General features: G+C 40.2%; 1 protein-coding gene across 3 annotated transcripts in view; it reads right to left on the bottom strand.

Moving 5' to 3' along the window:
- Positions 1–17625, bottom strand: part of MYT1L (myelin transcription factor 1 like) — a 463312-nt gene that overhangs the window by 165953 nt on the left and 279734 nt on the right. For all 3 annotated transcript variants that reach the window (XM_059729960.1, XM_019492688.2, XM_019492692.2), the window contains exons 3-5: positions 11355–11409; positions 11139–11172; positions 10775–10837 (exon numbers count right to left, since the gene is read on the bottom strand). In XM_059729960.1, coding sequence (XP_059585943.1) covers positions 10775–10837; positions 11139–11172; positions 11355–11409 — 152 coding nt within the window. The remainder of the gene's footprint in view (positions 1–10774; positions 10838–11138; positions 11173–11354; positions 11410–17625) is intronic.

The raw sequence follows: 17625 nt of genomic DNA, 5'->3' as shown, positions 1-17625 counted from the left end.
TACATCAAGAGCTCAGCAAACAATTGTTCACCAGGGCACCCTTGGGGAAAACCAGGAGTAATGGCCATAAACTCCTGGAAGACTGTTTCAGGGTCAACATAAGGAAAAACTTCTTTACAGTTAGGATATCCAAACTGTGGTAGTGCAATCGCCTGCAGAGGTGGTGCAATCATCTACCCTGGAAATCTTCAAGATGAGACTGGACGGTCACCTTGCTGGGGTTACCTGACCCCCAGTTGTCTTTCCTGCCTATTGCAGGGGGCTGGACCTAATGATCTTCCAAGTTCCCTTCCAGCCTTACAATCTATGAATATAAATCTATGGTATGAAATGTCATTAAATGTGACCAATTCTTCTCACCTGTCTTTGTTGCCATCAAAAATTACAGATCACATCCTTAATCTGTATTGGGCCATTACCTCTTCATGAGCTGTGGGATCTGTATGTCTGTGTGGTATTTGATCTGTACTGTGGGATTTTTTTTTTATTATTGTCACTGAAGATGGCTCATAGATCGCCCATCCCCTCCATGTCCTGAGTTGACACCACTAGAAGCAGCACATCGCATCAGCCACTAATAAGAAGTGATGGCTTTGGAAAGGCTGTCTCAACTTATTGAAGAACTTCAATAAACAATTTTAAAAGACAGGTCATAGTGTAATTTTAGAAAGAAAATAAAGTAAATCTGATTCTTTATCCTCCTCTTTCTTATATCCTTGGTTTTGCTCCTATTTTTTTTTTGTTTGTTTCTTTCTATACACACCAATGTTCCTTTCTCTAATCACATGGCCTAATAAGTAAGTATGTCGGCAGGGGAGACTGGGCAGATGGGAAGCAGGACTTTCTGTGTTATACATCTACCTGGAAGCTTGGACATGCAACCTTGACTTTTACTAGTTTAATTAGCCTTTAGCCCAATGTGAACAAGGAGCAGACAAATAATGTAAACCTTACACTGTGGATGTGTCTACACAAGATGCTTTACTGAGCAGTAGACTAATCTACTGTGCAGTCAAGTGTCACTATCTACACATGCACACATTTACTTTGCAGTAAATTAGTCTACTAGGCAATTACCTACTACCCATAAATACAGATAGTAAACTAACTGCACAGTAGATACTGAGCACTTGTGTAGCTGCTGGCCAGAAGCAAATTTGCTCCCCATCAGTCCCTACACTAGGGGAGCCACAGGGGACAGGGAACTTCCCCAGTCCTGCCACTACTCAGCTCCCAACTCCATTCAGGAGCTAGGAGCTGAGTAGGACTGGGATGGGATAACTCTCTGCCTTGCCCCTCTCCCTGCACTGCTCAGCTCCCAGATTCCCACAGGAGCTGGGACCTAAGCAGCACGAGAACTTGGGAGCTCTCTGCTTCTTCACACAACCTGGAACTGGCCAGGAACTATCCAGTCTGGGGCAGGTCCCAGCCAGCTCCAGCTTCATGGGGAAGCCCCAATGGCCACAGGGCTTGTCCCCATGTGCATGGGGTGGGAGAGCTCTGCAGCAGCAGCTGTCTCCTTGCCTCATGAACTTCAGGACCCTTCCTGATGTGTACAGGGCCAGGAGACAACTGCTACTGCAGCCAACAGAGCTCTCCTGGCCCCATGCACATGAGAACCAGTCCTATGATTCCTGCCAGCCCCTAGGCTAGCACTCAGCAGGAGCCTGGAGCTCCCTCTGGTTGCTGTAGGGGGGCAGAGCAGGGTGAAAGCAGCCCTGTACCAGGCTGCTCCTATTGGGAGCACATTTGGGGGGGCATGTGTAGACATGCTCCTAGGTAGGCTTACTGTGCAGTAAGTCTACTTCAAATTAATAGCACATGTACTAGACACACACTGTGGTAGTTTCACCTAACCCTATCCCTGAAAGAATCAGGGTAAAATTACACTAGCATAAGTTACATTGATGTAGGAGTTGTGTGTCCACAGATCACTCTGAGGTAGGTGTTTTATTTAACTGCTTCTTTGTCTGCTCTAAATCCCAGCAGCAAGGCTGAAATGCTGCTATAGCCATGATGGTTCAAGAAATATGCGAGAAGCAAAGGGGTTTTTGGTGATATCTTATTAGACTCGTTATGTAGTTGAGAGAAAAACCATACAAGCTTTCAGGAACATTGTGTCCTTCCTCAAGCCTGAGCTATGATTTACATTGGTGTACAAAACTAGTGTAAATGTGTTGTGTGTCCAGACCCTGTGTCAGATACCACAGTAACTCACTTGAGAGAGAGCTAGATAACATTTTATATTTTTCATTCTGACTCCTTGTAATTTTTGTATTCCTCTGCCACATACTTCTTCCATGCCTTGGTCAGAGGTTAATAAGAATTGGGGTAAGGAATTAATGGCTCTAGGAATGAATTAAAGAAATATGTAGAACTACAGATTAATGGAAATAAGTTATTGTCTATGGATAGAATTTCTTCCAAGACATTAACATTCTTCTGTGTTGGTCTTCAGGTAAAGCATATACAGCTCCTTGGTACCCCACTCAATTCTGCAGAATGTGTATGATTGCTTATGACCTTCCTTAGGTTTATGTAACAACAGTGACAAAAACTGAGGTGTTATTAAAATGCACAGTAATAAACAATGATCATAAATACTCATAGCTTATTAAATTTCAGTAACTATAATAAGGCTACTAATATAAAGACAAAGTAGGAAAAATCTCAAATAGGAAAGTTAGTTGGACCTGGAAGCAAAATTCTCCCATCACTTGATTCTACCCAATCATCCAGCTTTAGGAAAGACTCCTCTTGACTGAATTAGGCACTGGTTTAGATCCTTATCTATTTATGTGCAAGTAGGAAAAAATCAGAGACAAGTTGAAAATATAGTATGTAATAGCTATATGCAACCTTTTATATAGTGTTCTTATCCATATGTCTACATAAGGGGTAAACAATTATTTGGGATAGATGGCCACTTAAAGAGTTTTGGTGAGCTGTTGTGGCCTAGGCCAGGTGTGGGGGGAGGGGTTGTCGGGCAATTGATCCTAACCAGAACCAGCGCTCATTGCAGAGATGTGTGGGGGCAGATCATGGCTCTCCCCTGGGCCTGGCTTCATGCTGTCACCACCCCATGATCCCAGCCCTGGCCTCGACCATTTGTCCCACTCTTGGATGCCACTGCCCACTCATCTGTGGCCCCATCCCATTTGCCAGGCCCAGCTGCTATGCCCACAGGGGTCCCAGGCTGGTCTCTATGGAGACCCCATCCACCCGCCTGCATCATCCAGCACCCCCAAGTGGTGGATGTGGGATGGGATGGACAGGCTGAGATACGTGGACGGTGGGGCGGGGGCTGGCGGTAGCAGTGACAATGGAAGCAGTGGCTAGCAGGATCAGCCACACATGCCATAGTCTGGGCTGCCCCATGCCTGTAGACCCACCACAGGCCACATAAAATCCCTTGGTCTGGTCTGTGGGCTCTACGTTGCCCATCCCTGATCTATGTGCTTCTTTTTTAACAGATGCAGAAAATAAGGAACAAAGAGATGAAACAACTTGCCCAATATCTGCAGCCATCTTCCTCTGTCAGTCTCAGGGCCTGTTACATATTAATTTTAGGTGGCTCCTGGTGCTCTTAACCCCTGGTTTGTCCACACATTGACACCTGAAACTAGTTTTAAGCACCCTTTAGGCCACTTAAAGTTATGCCACTATATGGCAGGTTTATCTCTGATCTGTGTTAATTAGCTCATATTCCACAGTCCCCACAGATGAGCCACCAAGTTACACTCCACCAGCATCCCAGGTGCCCCCTCCGCTCCCCTCCCCTCCCCGTCTGTTCTCTATGGCTAAACTTTCCATGCCCTAAACTCTGTGCCCAGGGGGTGGTTCTGACACTTGGCCAAATCCCTTTCCCACCCCTAGGGGTACAACCCCATGCAAACAGCCTGCAGAGCACATGCCAGCTAGCCAGGTTGCGGGGCATGGATGGGAGCAGCAGTGGGATTGCGGGGGAAAGGGCTGGGGAACAAGTTAGGGGGCAGGATCATGTCCCCATAAACTGGGACTTCCTTCCCAGGGCAGTAGCTCTCTAAAAAGTACCTCCCCTTACCACTCCCACCCCCAGCCACCCCAGGAAGCATGGCCAGCACCCCTAACACTCCTATACCAAAACCCAATTAATTAAAACATGAGACTTTCTTTAATTTACTACCTCTTAATTTCTTTTTACATTTTTTTTTTTTCACTTTTTAGAGCAGGGACAGAAGGTGGCCCTGGCTCACCAGTTCTGTGGTGGCAACTCACAGCTGTAGCTCCTAGTCAGTCCCCTGCTTGCCAGCGCTGTAGTGGGAAGTCACAGCTGTGCAAGTGGGGGACACTCAGAGAAGGTTTTTAGCCTTAAGATGTGACTGTTCCGAGCTCGAGCTAGTACTAACATCGATTAACATCTAAGCAGCTCTAAGTGAAATGTGTAACAAGGCCCTGAAAAGCAGAAACCTTAAATTCACCTTCAAACTGTCTATTCGTGTCATAAAAGCACATTATGTTTTCAACCAAAATACTAGGCCAGCCATTTTTAAATGAATTTCCTTTAGGAAGAAGACAAAAATATGTGGATACTTGTAGGGCCTTTTGGGGGAAATTGTCTCTGCAGTATTACCGGGTATTCTTTCCTTTACTCCCTTCCCTTTACTCCCCTCTCAGTCCTCATTTATTTGGTGGCTGACAGTTACATCTCCACACAGCTCTTTCCACAGCAGACACTGTGGCTGCAAAGGGAGTGCTGAATGAGAAATAAGCTTGGCACCTGCCATTTGAAAGAAAATGAGCATATCATCTCAGCACTACACATTGTACCAACCCAGAGACTTACTGCATATCCCACATCCCAAATCTGCTATTTATTGTCACTGCACAGATGGGTCAGCACCTTCTGATATTCTGCCTTTGAATTTTCTCTCTTTATTAGGCTACTACTCCTGGCACATCAAGATCCTACAACTTGCTGCCACCGAAATTGCTATTCCCAACCCAGATGGTGGTAGGAGGAATTGAACTGTGGTTCCTTTGTGTGGTAAGCCCTAGACAATAGCCACTAGCATGCAAAGCCATACACCAATTGCTGGTATATATTTTGTTGATGTTTCAGGCCCAAGTTTGTACCCTTTTAATCATTAATCAAAAATTCAGACAAAGAATATATTGCAGAAACCAGACAGCAGCCAATACAGACCTCTAATATATTATGGATTCTCTGTCAGTACATTTATTTATTGTTTGCAGTGTTTCATTTGAAATTCCCTTTGCTCTTTCACTTACAACTAAAAATTAGTAGAAGAAAATAGTTAACTGGACTTAAAGCAGTGGAGCTACGTTTACCAAAATTTTAAAGAAAAAATCCCCAAGAATACATTATATAAAATACCTTTGAAGTATATTTTGACATTTTTCCACAGTTTTTGGCAAATGATTAGCAACTATATCATTAAGTGAAACACAATCGTTTTAATTATTGGTGGATAAAAAGATTTTTCCTTTGGAAAATATCTAAGAATTTATTGTATCACTATTTTAATAGTATAATAAAGGTTGAATAGCAACGCAAGAGATATGAAGATACATTTGGATTTATTTCCCAGATTCAGCTTCATTTTTCATAGTAGCTTAAAAAATAAGTATCAAGAAGGACCTCAGTGTTCTGTGCTAAGACTTTACACAAATGCATCAATGGACCTCAGTTTCTTCACAGTGTGCAACCATGCTCTGCTTTCAAATTAATGTTAAAATATGTATGTCCTGACTTCTGATTTATGATATCATTGACAAATAGTAAAAAAGACAGGCATGCCATAAAGTTTATGGATGGAGTGATGGCATGCACAATGATGTCTCATAAAGAATAAAGGGGAGAAAGTTATTTATTCTTGTGGATTCAAGAACTAAAATACAGATAGACTGGCTGCGTGCACAGAATTTTTCATAAATATCCCACAGTGCACCCTGTTGTACAGCAGCCATACATTAATTAGAGCATTCAGCAGACACTGCAATGTGTTACACTCACCCAAGTGAATCTTCATTTTTCACATGCAGGGCCTTACTAATTAAAATCAGCTTTGCAATTAAATGTGGAAAATTGTGTTAAACTTTCAAGCATGGTTTAGAAAAAAATATATTTATTTGTAGGGTATTTTATTTTGATGCAAATGAATTTTCCATCAAAGTGAAACCAGTAAAAGGGAGGTATGAGGATTTCTCTTTTTTGTATTATAGATGCTCCTCTCAGTTGCAAGTTGCAATGCTCCACTATCTCTCTGCCAGTACCTGGCCCTGTTCCAATGCTTTTAGTGAGTGCTATCTGTCAAGGCATGAATAATACAGCCCCTAGGCTGTCGGCAGAATCCAAATGAGGCATACATCAGGAAGCAAGCACTCGACTTTAGCTCCAGAACATGCTCCTGTGAAGACAGGCAATTATTCACCCACGGCTGCAGCCATGGCAATCAAACTGGTGGGTGAAAAGGTATATGAAATGAAAAAATTTGAATAAGAAATATGGCACAACAAGCCAGAGAAAATTCAATAATTTTCTAATAAGAGAAAGACATTTGAGTCTTTTAATTTTAAAGTTTCAGGTTTGAATTATTTGACTCAGTCTATTATAAAAAGGGCAGAACTAAAACATAAACTAAAATGCCATAACAATAATATAGTGCATTTAAAAAAAATAAATAAAGGAGCAGTGCTAAACTGCAAAGTATTAATGTATTTTTAACAAACAAATCTCCTGTTTCAAGTAACAAATTCCATCCTTAAAAATTAGGAATGATCACAAGTCTATCTGTATAATTTAAAAGATGATAAGGAACAGAGACAGCATACTGACGCAACAAAGAGCTGGTTGATATTAAAGTTATTTAATAGGAAGTTTTGCCTGATAAAAGCAAAAGACTTTTATAGTGTCAGTGAAGATTCATATATTATAGATCCAGACATTATTTTTACGTTTCCTACTCATAAATGTGGTAGTTGTTTGCTTTTGCACAAGGCTCCATTAATGTTATATAGGAAAAAAAAGGGGAGAGGGGGCTTATAAATGCAGTACGATCAGAAGGCATGAAGGAATTTTGTCTGCGTGAAATGCTTGGTTTTGCACTTTTTTGTCATAACCAAATTTTGATTTTTCAGCAATCAAGCTGAAGCACAGTATTATAGTCAGGGATCTATCAGTATTCCCTTTACAAATCTGAAGGATTTATGATTCAGCCTTAAAAATTCCTTCTTCACTGAAACTTAATTTACATAGTCACAGCCTAAAAGGATTTTTTTCACTTTAACAATTTCAGTACAATGGCTTCAGCTGTTTTCAATTATATGAAATATTAGTACACAATTTTAAGATTTCTTCTTTGTACTCATATTTCTTTAAAATGGCCTTCATTTTGAAGTGTGTGGTATTTGCAAGTGATTAGCCTATAACAGAACCTAATTGCTTCTGTTTTTTGAAAAAAAAATTGTAAACACCCATGTTATGGCAGCTTCACAGTAGCCCATTGCACATACCCCAGACTTTTTAATAGTATCTAGTGCAGGTTTTTATGATGTACCTAAATATCTATTTACATGAAAGATCGTATCCACCTATTGCATAAATAATTATTTTTTAAAACAAAATTCTTCATGGATAACAACAAAGTTTTCAACATGGGTCAGTCTGTCCTAAGTTAGGTATGGATAACCTCACTGTAATCAGTCATTTTGCACATGTTGACAGAGGTAGTTAGTTACCTGTATTAGTCCTCTTATTCATGTGTAACTTCAAAACATAATTTTGCCCAGTGCAGAAAAAATGCACCTATGCGGTTCAATGTCCAAAACTGGACCTAATCCAACAATCTGAGTCATGCAGGAGAACCCCTATAACTCTCATTCACTTGTATGGATATAAGGTCCCCACAGGAGGATAGAACTCCAGAATACTAGCCTATATGTGTAGGCCTTGGGGCATAAAATACTTCAGCACTTACATCCCTAAAACCAAACCTTTAAATTCTGGTTTTCCAGATTGATATTTTCCAACAAAAACAATAAAATATTCATCTAAAGATCTGTCTTTATTTTCTTTTTGGTTTAAGTTAAAGAGGTCTGAGTGTTAGCCACCATTTGATGGCATGGTTCTATTAACTAAATAAAAATTATGTCACATGCTTTTGTAAGCAGAAAAGATCAGAAATCCTAGAGAATTCAAAACATCTAGAAAAAAAAAAGATCATAAGATCTCTGTGGACTCTAAATGCATCTGCTAGTAGAAGCAAACACATTTCATTCATAATAATGAGCTGATCTGTTATTGTGAATGGAAAGGTCATAACCTCATTAAATTCCTATGTAGGACTGAATGGAACTGAGTTGGATTTCAGTTCAGCTAGGTGCTTCCCTGGAACACATGGCATTCTTTATGAGGGTCTAAATTCTTTTTACATTAAATGCCTTTTTTTTCCCTTTCCAAACAATTACGATGGGGGACAGCAGAGGAGCGATTAAGCAAGGAAAACTTTTTTTTCAAAATAACTTAAAGTTGTTATTTGTTGGTACAATTTGATAGAATAACTGAAAATTGATCTTTCTGAAACAGACACTATGCTAAAAACTCCCACAAAAACTTGTTTTCTAGTCAAATGAGTAAGGGGTCTGTTAGTTGAATATAATCTGACTCATGGACTGACAGGGTTCCAAAAAGACACAGAGAGAGAGACAGACAGACAGACAGACAGAAACTTCAGCAAATGGGGGGAAGAGGTTTTGATACCTTTCCTATTTTTCTACTTTGTGTCTCCCCAAAATTTCATTTAAGATTCAGTCTGTTCATTTATTGACAGACCAGAATCATGTTAAAAAAACAAAATCCAGAATTAACAACTCAAAACTGCACCTAATCATGCCCAACCATACATCTATTCCCTATTCTGACAAGTGAAAAGGTGAGAGTACACACTCACAGGCATAGCAAAGGTACAGTGATGCAGAAGAGATGCAACTGTCAAAATTAAATTTCCTTTAGAAATTGTTTCCTTCCATTTGGTTAAAAAATAATGTGTTTGAACAACACATCTAAATTGTAAGAAATACACTTAGTTAAATTGTGTACCACTGATTTCTTGGGAAGGAACTTATAATCATATTTAACTGTTGACTATTCATGGAATTTCTGAAGGAAAAAAAAGTATTTGGTGTCATTCATTATTTACTGATGAAGCTTGAATTTATATGAGGAAAAATATATGTTCTTTGAAATTAAGGAAAATGATTAGTATATTTCTGTTAAATCAGTGAACCAAATTACTGCTATCCTTGAAAAAGCTATTATAAAACAGATTAAGGTAAGAAATGTTAATATTAAACACAGAAAAACAAAACCTGTTTATTTTCCTTTAAAATGGCTTTGAAAAGATTATTTACAACATAGTTTACCTTCGTTTTTTCTTAATTTTCTAACTTTGTGTAGCCTTAACTTTACGAATGATTCACTGAAAAGAAACTAGATGCATATGAGAGAGTGGAGCAGATTTACACATAAACCACACACCTAGACTCAAATTGAATTTACAGATGAAAGCAGCTGTTACCTCAGTTTAACCTCTAGGCAACATATCGTTATTACAAAGTAGCCACCATATTTAGTGTGAAATGTGTACTCTTTAAATCGCAATGATTTCTTCAAAACCTAAAACTATAGTGGTCTTTAAAAGAATCAATAAAAAAACCTACAAAAGCTTTAAGACAATTTAATATTAAGTTAAGTGGCTTTTTCTTGTTTGACAGAGAAATGGCCAAAAGTCAGCCATTTTGTCCTCTAAAATAGTTGTCACATGAAATAAGATAAAGCACTGCATGGATAAGAAAAATTGATTTGCTCAACAACTTAGTAACTAATAGGTAACTTTCACAGGGTTGCAAAGAGATGCATTAACAAACTGCAGAAGAAACTAAAGTTGTTTATCTATATGTACCACATGCTGAATTGAACATTTACACTGTGAATATAGACATGTAAAGATCAAATTCTAAATGATTTTCAGGTACATGTATATATATAATGTAATTATGCCTGATGTTTTAGTAACAATAAAAAGCTAAACACATTATCCTGCTGGAGATCTCTCCACTCATCACAGTTTAGGAGCTGAAGTAACAGTATTTATGACTATAATATAATCATCTGAATCCAAAGTCTTATTATCACTGATCTGTCCTAGACTTTGACCTTTGACTCTAACCTGATCATTGAACTCTCTGTGCTCAAAAGCTTATGTTTTCATTCCATTTATGAACACATTAAATGACAGAAGTCACGCTGGCACTAAAACGTCACTAAGGTCAATTTTTAATTTGCCACACGTGATCTACAGAACTGCATACAAAAACCGAGAGATGATGGGAAACAGGAACAAGTGTCCTCAGCAAAAGAGTGTTTCAGATTTTGCCTGACATTCAAGGTTATCACCTATATGATTAGGAGGAATAGAGTATAGCTGTAAGTTTGATAAGAGAATTTGGGACTTGTCCTCATTTGCCTTGTTTTAGTTTCCACTTTATGCTCTACTAAGATGTGATAGAAAATGTATGTTTTGACTATCCTCACAAAAAGGGCAAAGCTAGTTAGAAAACACAGAAAAAAAAAGAAAAAAATGGACAAAACCAGAATGGCTTTTAGAATTTTCAGCCTCTCATTTTTATCATTGTTTGGGGAGTAAACAAGGTCATGCCAGATAACTTGTTTACCAAATCTCTTCACTATGTTCTGAAAAATTAGAGGTATTACCTTCTATGTCTTGCATATTTGCCACTAACGTGACCACTGCCATCACAGCCAGGAGTAGGACAGCTGCAAAAAGGAAAGAATTAATTATGTAGGTGCCGGTGCGCTGCAGACAGATTATACTAAAAGCAGGCAGTAGGTATTACAGAGATGGAGGGCAACAAAGACAGAAAGAGAGAAATCAAATAACTGAAGGGGAAAAAAAAGAGGGGATGCTTTTTATTAGCAAGTCTCAGGGGAATTAATTTCATCAGTGCAGCAGGGCATGAGCAAACCACCAATGAACTTGAAAGTGCATTATACCCATTAAAAGGCATGAATTTTCTAAATTGCTAATGGGGATACATTTTACACTCGGAGCACTAACCTGAACAGCTCTTGTATGGCTGGTTCCACGGGAACTGCAGAGAGATGGAAAATATATAAAAATTTATCATCTATTACAAGTACCCCTCTTCTACAGAAAATTACCAAAAAGGTTGTGTAAAAGCAAGGGTCAGAATGAATTGTGCAAAGAGATTCTGGAGGATGAAGGTCACCCTGAGCGGGGGCCTTGAGTGATTTACTGAAGCAAGAGACATACCTCGAACACCTTTGGAGCGTGTGCGATGGCGCTTCTCGTCTGCATCCACCTCCATCTGGGAATAGATTAGCAGGCAGTCAATGTTCTTATCCTGCATGCACAGACTATCAATGCACAGATTGATACAGTCTCTCACACAATTTATTGACAATATTTTAATTCCATTTTATCCTGTAAGGGAAAGTCCACTTTAAAGGGGATTTTAAGGATCCTTTTATTTGTTTTAAAACAGAAAGCATGTGATAATTTTTGCTTTAATCAATTGGTTTATATGCCCTTTTTCATAATAAATTCTGCAAAAATGTAACTGCAATAATTTTCCTCTTTTTTAAATGGATTTTCTGGAAAAGAAATCCAGGTTACTCTGAAGTATTTTGTAATAAGGGTGCAATAGATTTCTGTACAGTTTTTGAAACTAAGGTCAAGTAGCCCCATAACATACGTTGCTTTGTAACAGAGTGCTTTAGAGTGGGAAAAAAGAAAGGAGTAAAGAATGGGAAGAGGACAAAGGGACACAATTAGCCATCATAAATCTACTACTATTTAATATGGAATTTTATCTTTTTGCTTTTGTATCTCACTGTCTAGGTGTCTTTTCTCATGTTTAAATAAAGTGCTTAATTACTGCATGTAGCTATATTTATACCTCCATTTTATAAACAGCACTCCAATCCTGTGTAACTAATTATGCAATAGTAAATATTCTGACAACCATAATTCTTTACCAGTAAGATACAGGGGCTTTCATCAGATTTGAGATGGCATGATAAACAGGGACTTATATGGTATCATAAGTTGATGTGGCTTTTTCTGATTCTTCTATGAAACAAGTAACATCCTGTCTTCATTTCCCAGTGTTTTGCAGTGTGCAGCATGGCATCAGAAAAGGGCCCTTTTTAATCCTCTACGTGACAAATGCAGATTCTACTGCAATGTGCTGAAACAAAGGCCTTATCAGGGGAAAACGTATTTCACCCATTACGTATAATATCTAGAGCACTGGGGGGACAATCTTTTTGGCAGGCAAACCATAAATTAGCCCCATTCCTGCCCCAAGTGCTACTCTGATGCCCCACCCTTGCCTGGTTGGCTGCTTTGCTTTCTGCTCCTAGCCGTGTGTTCCCTGCCTGATCTGATCCTTTGCTTTTTGCTTCCTGCCCTGGCTGCCACTGTGCTGCGTGTTCCCTCTCTAATCTGCCACATGCCACACAGAGGCTGCCCATGCCACCTGTACTGGCAATTTGGCCACTCCCAGGTAGAGAATCAGCCACATCAGATAAGGACATGCTTGGTGCCTAGTTAGAGACACAGGTAGGGTCATATGCATAGAACAGCTGCTTTAAAGGATTCAAAGCAAAGATTAGCAATCAAGAACCCCCAAATAGGTAGGGAGGTTGCTTTCCCAGGACCACACGCAACTTCAGTCATCACCAGTTTATGGTAATATTTTTGGATTGACAGCTGATAGGACTAGCATCAACTCCCTCATGCAAAACTACAGGGATCTGCACCCATATACTTCTCTCTACTGCTTAAAAATGGCCAAACCCTATCCTTAAATATGAAAGCTCAGAAACACCATCTCCAATGATTTGCAATTAATCTTTCACACATTCTGTCCTTCTAACACCCAATATGCTGCTAGCAGAGAGCAATCAGCACCAAACTGAGCTAAATAATTCCCTCCTAGGTTTAAACTACCCAGGAAGTAACTTAGGTCCAGGAAAACTTGGGGTGGACCTTTTCATGGAGCTCCCCCCACACCAGTATTGTGTCTCCACTAAACAGGATGCAGAGCCAAGACAGAAAATGTGTGGGACAAAAGGGAAGGGAAGAGCCATTCCCAGAGTCACCGCTTCATAGTGTTCTGGTTCTTGGCAGCAAGGTTTAAACTGTACTATAGGCTGATTCTGGCCATGGCTGCCCCAGAGACATCCTTTTAAACTGATCTTTACAAAGGGAATTGAGTGCTAAGCTTTGGAATTTCTGTCGGGAGAAGAAAATGTCTGTTCTTGCAAGTCCTCCAGTCTTCCTTCAGCCTGCCCAGTTTTCTTTTGTGGAACCCTAAACACACAAGAATCCTTTACCTGGCCCAAGCAAAAGCACAACAGTACTCCAAAAGTAGCTGAGCCTCCTTTCCTATAAGTGATGTGAGATCTATGCATATGCCCATTGTGCATGACTCGGGAGCAGAACCCCTTCGCCAGAACATGATCCTTTGTCAAGAACCAAAGGAAATGGTTGCCTAACATCTATAAAGATAACTTCGTGAGGAAACTCACTGAATTCTAAAGTCTGGCCTTGCCAGGATTCTTTCTAGTTACACTTTTGATTTCTTGTTACACTTTTTTATGCACCTCTGATTCAGTTAATCCAGGGTTCTCAAAGATATGGCTTGTGGGCCAGATCTGGCCCTGGAACCTCATTATCCCCTGTGCTGCCCCTGGGTCTTGAAGTTGACTCACGTGCAGAGCCTGCCCTGACAGTATGGAACTGAGCTGCATGTGGCACCCATGCGGGGCTCATCTGGGACATGTGCCACAGGTGGCACCTCCTCCGGCCAGTCCAGGATACATGCTATATCTAACCTGTGGGGGTTGATCTGTTGGCCTGATGTAGTCCCGTGACATTCATCCAGCCTGTGGACTGGCTCCATTCCACTTATCTAGCCTGTGGGGCCAGATGAGTTTGACACCCAGTGTTAGTTTATAAAGTAACCTTAACCTGCCTTCTGCCTGACTTCAAACAAGCATGGCTAACTACCCATCTCTTTTGATAAATGTAGCACATGTATTAAATAAGTAAACACGCCTATGTTTGTGGCTGTTACATGTAGCTTAGCTGCCTGCTTTGCGTCCTTGCGTGGAACAGTCTGTTTGGCATATAGCAAATACCCATTATATACCTCATTTTCTTTTTCATTTTAATAACAAGAAAGCAACATACTTGGTAGCTCCCACAACTTCCTTTGAGATTCAACTTGGTGTTAATAAATGTGCCATGATTTCATAAATTACCAAAAGGGGAATTACCCAACCTTCAGTCTTTGTGTAATATCTAGCTAGACAAAGCCTTGGCTGGGATGATCTAGTTGGAGATGGTCCTGCTTTGAGCCTCTCCTGAGGCCCCTTCCAACTCTCATTTTCTATGATCCTATGATTCTATAACACTTAAAAAAAAAATCATGTGGAATAATCTACCACTGAACAATCTGCTGAATTAATTATTATTTTAGGCTAACAGAACAAGCATAAATTATGTTAGTTCCACTTACGATGATATTGTTTGTATATTCAGGAGTGAAGAAGTAAAACACAAGTTTTCATATACTTTTTAATCAAACTCAGGCACTCTAAATCATATCAAGATACAGCTAGTGCATATCTCATGGCAGGCAGAAGAAAGAATCACGCATTAGGAAAACCCTTTAAATGAGAGATTCATGAGGGCAGATCCAGACGAGTTGCAGTGGCATGGCTGCACACCCTTTGCCCTCTTTTGGACTGAACCTTAGGAACTGCTGGGGACTTTTTATAAATCCTCAAAGCAGATGAGAATCCCACCCCTTTGTCTACATGCTCAGTCACATCCCCCTCCACACATCCGCTGCCAGGGTACCCAGCAGGGTGCGGCAACCCACCCTAGGCCCCTTGCCACTGTTGCTGTCCCAGCTGAGCCCAGCTCCTGTGCAGTCTGGCTGAAGCAGGAAGAAAAAGCTTTGAAGCTTCCCTGTGCTCCAGGGACAGTAGGGAAAGCAGCGGTGGTGAATGGGAAGGGAGAAGATCTGAGTGAGCATGAGGGGAACAGGGAGTTCTTACCTGCTTCGGGGACTTTTAAAAGCCCCTAGTGACTCCTGCAGCTGGGCCTGCCCACACCAGTGGGTGGCAAAGGAGGAGGAGGCTGAAAGCAGGGGTTCAACTACCCTTTCAGCATGTTTTTCTACTCTCAGACTTCCCCTTGTCAAATCCTGAATCTGCACCTGGAGATCCATAACACCCAGATCCAATGACAGGGCATAGGGATTTGAAATGAGATTTTAATGTACTTAGGTTTATTTCCATGACAGTGGAACCAAATCCAGACCTCACCCTACTGTACATATATTATGTTTGATGCTGGATGTGAGTGCGTAGACAAAATGAGTTGCTGAAGGCTCACAACCACATTCAATAATCCTATGTATGAGTATGAAACTGTCTAGACAAAGTAGCCGCATCTTTGGCTCTCTGAGGCCTAGGGAACCTTTAGTTCCATCAAGAAATGCTAAGGAATGTCAAATTTACTTAGAAAGAGAAGATCTGAGCCTTAATGATCAGCAAGAAGTTCATCTGCCTTCTATATGATATTTACATTACATTTTCATGGAAAATTGGACTGAATTCTACAGAGGGAGTATATGGATTGGATCACAGATGAGCTACGGTAGTCAGGAGGGCTAGAGAAGGACCAAAAGACAAATACATTACAAATGCTCACACTTTTATTCTAGATACTATGAGCCTGAAGCATTAATACCAATACATATGCCAAGGCCAGAAGCATGAGAAATAAACTTGAATAATGAGAAGTACGCTTTCTGAAAAGAAAACTTCTGGAATAGCCTAAAGTTATGGCTGATGGGATAAGTCATACATCTGGAATGTTGAAAACACTGCATAAACTTATTTAGAGAATAAAGAGTGGGCAGAAGAGGACAGTGCTGGCACTTTCTATATAAGATTCCATTACCAGGAAGTAATGACAGTCCAGAAGAGCAGGAATGCTTATGGATCAATGATCTAACTTAGGGATTCTAGGCCTCCAACCCACAGTGATGTTTGATCTAGTTGGTGGGGCTCCCCATCAGTCTGGAAATTTGGTAGTGGGGGAGTAGTGACACCACTCCCTGGCTGCCAAATATCCAGACCCATGAGGAACCCTGGACCCTGCACAGTAGATCAGGTACCTGATCCCAGCACACAGGCAGGGCGAGGGCAGCACCAGACCTCATTGTGGTAAACTGGGAGAGGAAGGCACCAGGCCTCTGTGGTCCAATCCCAGTGTGCAGGGGAGGAAAAGGGGGGTGCCATACCCCTGGGGCAGGGAGGGAGCAGTGCCAGGCCCTATGGCCTGATCTTGACACTGTTATTTGGCCCATGGACTGGCCCAGTGGCTCTCATCTGGCTCAGGTGGCCATGAAGTTGAGCACCCCTGTTGTAACTCATGTATCACATGGCAAGGTTCTAGAGAAGACCTGTTATAGGCAACCAAATCATCATGTAAACAGGATGAGCAGCTCCTTTAATTTCCATTTATAGAAAGAAAAATTGTGTTACTATGGAGGATTGGTAGCTTGGGGGACATACGTTGGAGATCTGATCCTGACACTAGTAAAACATTCCTGGAGTTTCTAAAAATGTGATATGATAACTGTCTAACACAAGAAGTAGTGTGGCCACTTCAGAGTAATTCTAAACTGCACTTCATTCTCATGCATAAAGATGCATTGACAACTAAACTAAAAATTAATGGTCACTAAGGCACAAGTTATCATGGCCTAATTTCACTTATGTGCAAATAGAAAATGGGCTTAGCCAATATTAATTACACTTGATACCTTAAATGGTCAGGAACCCAAAGCTAAGAACTTGAGAAAAAATGAGGAGAAGGAAACTTTTAAACATAAAACACATATGATGATTGGAAATGGTTTATCAAATGTCCGAAACCACAGTTCCAGAAACATATAATAAGGTCTTTGGTTAAAAACCACCCTGATAAGAGGCAAGTGAAAGTAACAATTGGTAGTAGCAGTAACAGTAATAATATTGAATTTCTAAACAGATAAGGAAGAAATGAAATAGTCAATAAATATTTCTCTTATGTACAAACAAAAAAAAAAGGATAATATATTCATATATTAAACTAATAAGCAAATATTTTTCCATCAATAACCAGGAAGCATAAGAAATGGCAACCATTAAACATTTTTAAATCAGCAATTTGGGATAACTTGTTCCAAAGACTATTAAAGGGCTTAGCCAATTATTGTTCCTTTCATAACTCTGGGAAAGTTCTAGGAAACAGAACAAACAAACAAACTACCAATTGAAAAACTATAAGCCACTTAACATGGTATCAATCCTAGCAAAATCATGGAAAAGTTCACCTGGGATACAATTAGGACACACTCAAAAGTCAGTAGGAAAGTGAAAGATAAATCAACTTTGTTTTATCAGGCAGGTAATGTGGTTTTTGAAGGAACTTGATATTGCTCTTTGATCAGATAAGA

Source organism: Alligator mississippiensis, chromosome 1 (genome assembly GCF_030867095.1).
Source record: "Alligator mississippiensis isolate rAllMis1 chromosome 1, rAllMis1, whole genome shotgun sequence".
Lineage (NCBI taxonomy): Eukaryota > Metazoa > Chordata > Crocodylia > Alligatoridae > Alligator > Alligator mississippiensis.
The sequence above is the reverse complement of the archived record's forward strand: the minus strand, read 5'-3'. Positions and strand labels throughout refer to the sequence as shown.